Source organism: Physeter macrocephalus, chromosome 16 (genome assembly GCF_002837175.3).
Source record: "Physeter macrocephalus isolate SW-GA chromosome 16, ASM283717v5, whole genome shotgun sequence".
Taxonomy (NCBI): Eukaryota; Metazoa; Chordata; class Mammalia; order Artiodactyla; family Physeteridae; genus Physeter; species Physeter macrocephalus.
This window is the reverse complement of record NC_041229.1, coordinates 94,132,410-94,137,715: the sequence shown is the minus strand read 5'-3', so window position 1 is coordinate 94,137,715 and position 5,306 is coordinate 94,132,410. Positions and strand designations below refer to the sequence as shown.

The following is a 5,306-nucleotide window of genomic DNA, read 5'->3' as shown; positions in this document are numbered from 1 at the left end:
AACTTATAACTTCCTTTCATCCACATATAAATCAGAGGTTTAGGGGAAAGGTAGTGTCAGTTTTGTTGAAACTGCATCTCTCTGCAAGCTCTGAAGGGAGTGATAGCTGGAGGTTTCTGATCTTGAATGTATGTTTCCTGGATCTGTTTTTCTCAGCCAAGTCTTGATTTTCCTAACATCATCCTTTCATATAATTAACTCTTTGTTACATATGCTACAAAGATCTATACCCAAACTGTGGGTTGACTTTTAATTTTGTTTATTGTGGCTTTGGTCTTACAGAAGTTTTAATTTTGATGTGGTCAAGTTTATGTATAACCAAAGAAATACTTCCATAAAGTCATAGAAGCATGTATTTTTCTTAATAGCTGTAGAAGTTTGCTTTTTACATTAAGGTCTCTCATCCATCTGGAACTTATAAAAATTCATATATGATGTGATAAGGGGATATAATTTAATTTATATAGAAAGCCAATGGTTCCAACACAATTTATTGAATGTCTATTCTTTTCCCAGGAATCTGAAATACCAGTTTTGTCTTATATCACATTTCCATATATGTATAGCTCTGTTTCTAATATTTTTGTTTCCTTAGTATATTGGTCCTCTTTGAAGCAAAACAGTACTGTCTTCATTACTATGGCTTTATATATCCTAAGATCTAGTAAGTCTCCCATCCTTTCTCCCAGAATAATTATGATTATTCTTGACCCTTTAGTCTTGCATATGAATTTTAGAATTGACATATAAGTTCTGTAAAAAACTATGTTACGATTTTGATTAGCACTGTGTTTGGATTTATAGATTAATTTGGGTATGAACTAACTCTTTAATGTAAAAAAAATGAAGTAGTTGCCTAGCAGTCTAAATGCATAAATGTTTCCATTTATTGTATAGCTAATATATCTTTCTTACTTGGCAGTATTTTTATGCAGAGCTTTATCTATTGTCATGGTCAATGCCTAACACAAAGCTTCTCTCAATAAATATTTGTGGAATTAATGAATGAACCATGTAGACATTTGTGCTAGATATTTTGTAACTTAGAATGTGTTTTGGGAACTCTATGTCATTAGCTATAAATTTTCCAAATTACAAAAATGTCGTTCATGATTTAGTTTGAGAATGTAGTCTCTCAACAAGAATGCCTAATTATTAAAGCTGCACTAAGTCTACATTTTGCATTTTGTGTGGTCCTGTGTTAGTAATTATTGTATCATTTCTGCTTATTTGTTGAGGATGGTGGAGTGAGTTATATCTGCAGATTATATTTTTAAAACCCCTTATTGAAGTATGATTGATGTAAAAAATTTTTACATATTTAATATACACAACTTGATGAGTTTGGAGATATACATCCATAAAACCACCATCACAATATATGCCATAAACATGTCCATCACCTCCAAAAGTTTCCTTCTGCCTTCTTTATTTGTAATAATAGTAATAAAGGCTGTGTCAATTTACATTCCCACTAACAGTGTACAAGACTTCCCTTTTCTCCACACCCTCCCAACACTTGTTATCTCTTGTCTTTCATAATAGCTATTCCAACAGGTGTGAAGTGTGTCTCATTGTGGTCTTGATTTGTATTTTCCTGATGATTAGTGGTACTGAGCACTTTTTCATATACCTGTTGGTCAGTTGTTTGTCATATCTATTCAGTTCCTTTACCCATTTTTAAATCAAATTGTTTTCTTTGCTATTGAGTAGTATGAGTTCCTTATATATTTTGGATATTAACCCTTTTTAGATATATTTTCTCCCATTTAGTAGGTTATCTTTTTATTTTGTTGGTTGATTCCTTTGCTGTGAAGAAACTTTTTAGTTTGATGTAGTCCACTTATCTACTTCTGATTTTGTTGCATGTGCTTTTGGTGTCATATCTAAGAAAACATCATCAAAATTAATGTCAAAAAACTTCCCCCTTTGTTTTCTTTTAGGAGTTTTATGATTTCAGGTCTTTAATGCTTAAGTCTTTAATCCATTTTGAGTTGATTTTTGTGTATGGTAAGATAGGGGTTCAATTTCATTCTTTTGCATGTAGCTATTCAGTCTTCCAACACCATTTATTGCAAAGACTATCATTTCTCATTGTATATTCTTGGCCCTTTTGTTGTAAATTAATTGACCATATATGCATGGGTTTATTTCTGGGGTCTCTATTCTGTTCCATTGATTTTTGTGTCTGTTCTTATGCCAATACCATACTGTTTTGATTACTATAGCTTTGTACTATAGTTTGAAATCAGGATGTGCAATGCCTCCAGCTTTGTTCTTCTTTCTTAAGATTGCTTTGCCTATTTGGGTACTTCTCTGGTTCCATACAAATTTTAGATTTGTTAATTCTATTCTGTGAAAAATGCCATTGGAAACTTGATAGGGATTGCATAGAATCTGTGGATCACTTTAGGTGGTATGGAGGTTTTAACAATAATTCTTCTGATCCTTCAGCATGGAATATCTTTCCACTTATTTGTGTCATCTTCAACTACTTTTATTAATGTCATTGTTTTAGTGTACAGATCTTTCACCATTTTGGTTGAATTTATTCCTAAGTATTTTATTCTATTGATCGTATTTCAAATGGGATTGTTTGCTTAATGTCTCTTTCTGATAGTTTATTGTTAGTGTATAAAAATGTGACTGATTTTTGTGTATTGATTTTCTATGCTGCAACTTCAGTGGATTCAGGACTGTCATAACAAAGTACCAACAACTGAGTGGCCCAGAACAATAGAAATTTATTATCTCACAGTTCTGTAGGCTAGAAGACAGATTAAGGTGCTGACAAGGCCATGCCCTCTCTGAAGGTACTAGGGAAGGACTTGTTCCCCCCGCCAAAAACAACATTTATTTTGAGATTTGAGAATAATGGGAAAATTAAGTAATGGGAATTGGACCCTCTTCGGGGTCTTCTGGGAAATCAGAAGCACCACCCTCTTCTGCAGCTCTATGCTTCTTTAGTTTAGCAATCAGTTCTTTCGCTGGATTGAAGATGCCATTGGTCTGCTGGTCACAGACATAGCAGCGCGGGGTGGTGCAGAAATGCTGCAGCGCACAGCTCTCACAGAAATAATGCCTGCACTTGGTGACAACTGGGTTTTGGAAGGTCTGGCGACAGATGAAACACTTGAACGGTATTTCCTCCTCATCACTTCCCGCTTCATAGTTTTCATCCTCATGGACACCATAGCGACCCTCGTCAAGCTCACGTTCGATCTGCCACCCATGTTTGTAATCTGAACGGTCATGGAGGAATTTGCAGCTGTCTCCAAAGCCGCAAAAGCCAGTCTCCTTGTAGTCCTTACAAATGTTGGGCTGGTAATCCCAGCGCACGGTGGCACGCAGATGCTCGGGAGCTCGGATGGGGCCTTTCCTCACCATCCCGGAGGAAGCATTGCCCATGGACGTATCCCTGGGCTTAATGTACTTCTGATAATTATTGATTCCCCGATAGATCTTGTCATCTTCCTTGTGCCTCAGCTCCTCCTGGATCTTCTGGCTGCGCTCAAAGATGGCTTGTGCGTCACGCTCCTTCTCTGTGTCTAGCTCATAGACAGCAGTCGCCCCCATATCCTCTGGCCCCACGGGCTTCCCTGAGCGAGTGGACTTATAGAACACGCCGAGGCTCTCGGGCTTGTTCTCCCCCTCCCCCTCCTCGCTACTCAGGTCGCCGTAAGCCGCCTTCTGTTTACCACTGCCAGGGGTCTTCTGTATCATCGGATTGTGGGTCGCCCGCTTCTTTTCCGGGCGGACCACAGTGTTGCCTTCGTCACTGCTGCTGCTGTTGTCTCCGGACTCTTGGTGGCAGATCGGGCACTTTCTGAGACCTGTAGCCCCTTGTCCTCCCCCTCCCCCTCCTCGCTACTCAGGTCGCCGTAAGCCGCCTTCTGTTTACCACTGCCAGGGGTCTTCTGTATCATCGGATTGTGGGTCGCCCGCTTCTTTTCCGGGCGGACCACAGTGTTGCCTTCGTCACTGCTGCTGCTGTTGTCTCCGGACTCTTGGTGGCAGATCGGGCACTTTCTGAGACCTGTAGCCCCTTTTCGCCCAGGCTTTTTGAAAAGAAAGGTGCACATCTGGTCTGTCATCTTTCCTGGAAAAAGTTGCTCTGCCGTTTTAAGAGTCTCGGGTTCCCAAACGGCTGTGGCCTGCTGGGTGGCGCGGGGCTTCCTTACGTCACTGCACGTAGTGCGCTCCGCCGCCGGTGGGTGCAAAATCGGTTGCGGGAAAAAGGAGTGTCCATGGACACTGCGGGAGCACGAGTGGCCATAGTTCTTTGACTTGTGGTAGCATAACTCCAGTGTTCACATGGCTTTCTCCCTGTGTGTTTGTCTGTCTTTTCACATGGTGTTCTTTTTATCAGGACAACAGTCATATTGAATTAGGGACCCATCCTACTCCAGTTTGATCTCATCTTAACTAATGACATCAGCAATGACCCCATTTCCAAATCAGGTCACATTCAGAAGTAATGGGAGCTAGGGCTTCAACATATAAATTTTGGGGGTGTGGGCTCAATTCAACCCATAGCACATCTGTTAGATCACCTGTTACAACTTATTATTATTATAATTAGTTTATTTGCATGTCTTTATTCCTTAACTCCTCTGCAGAATATAAATTCTTTCAGGGATTCCTCCTTAATCATTAAAAAAAAAAAAAAAGAAATCCCAGTGCTTAGCACATTGCCTGATACAGAAGAAGGCAAAATACTAGTTGTATGGCTATTTTAAGTGGTAGACTCTGATAATCTAAGGTCTGGGATTTTTATTCTCCCTTTATTATAATGACATCTAATATTTACCCCAAACTCTAGTTATTTGGTTGCCCCAAATAAGGTATTACTTATTTTTGTGGCAGGTAGTTGATACGGCTTTAATTAAATCTAATGGGACAATGTGATAGAGAGATTAAACCAGGCATTTCTTCATGCCATTTGGTGATCTGACCAAGGAAATCAGTCTTTAAAAATTCCTTAAGGCATTTTCGTTTCATTTAATGATCAAATTAGAGATTGATGTATTTAACCTCAATATCTTCTGTATTCTGTTACCTGCTTTAATTTGAATTTAGAAGTGATCGAACACAGGAGGTCATTAGATGCATGACTGCACATTCTGGTTTTGTGAATTCATGTTCAAGTCTGATGCTTGAAAATCAGTTCTCTGTAAGCTTTGGATATGAGACTGTAGTACGTATTTATCTTTCCCTTATGGTTACCCATCACTTGACCCATTTCTTCTTCTGTTTGGGGAATCTCCCTTGTTCCCATTCTGAATCTTGTTGAGATGTTGAGATGC

General features: G+C 39.0%; 1 protein-coding gene across 1 annotated transcript; it reads right to left on the bottom strand.

Annotated features, from left to right (window-relative positions):
- Window positions 1-2,883: 2,883 nt before the first annotated feature.
- On the bottom strand, window positions 2,884-4,112 carry LOC102995785 (E3 ubiquitin-protein ligase RNF113A-like). The gene is made up of 2 exons (XM_024133418.2): window positions 4,037-4,112; window positions 2,884-3,833 (listed from the first exon to the last, which is right to left on the bottom strand). Exons 1-2 carry the CDS (start codon window positions 4,092-4,094, stop codon window positions 2,884-2,886), a joined length of 1,008 nt encoding a protein of 335 aa, XP_023989186.2. The 5' UTR covers window positions 4,095-4,112.
- Window positions 4,113-5,306: the final 1,194 nt, after the last annotated feature.

What these genes read in the sequence shown, in the direction of transcription:
- LOC102995785 (XM_024133418.2), bottom strand. Translation starts at nt 4,094, where the DNA reads ATGACAGACCAGATGTGCACCTTTCTTTTCAAAAAGCCTGGGCGAAAA. An exon ending in TGGGCGAAAAGGGGCTACAG is followed by an intron (nt 3,834 to 4,036) that starts GTCTCAGAAAGT and finishes AAGGGGCTACAG; the next exon opens with GTCTCAGAAAGTGCCCGATC.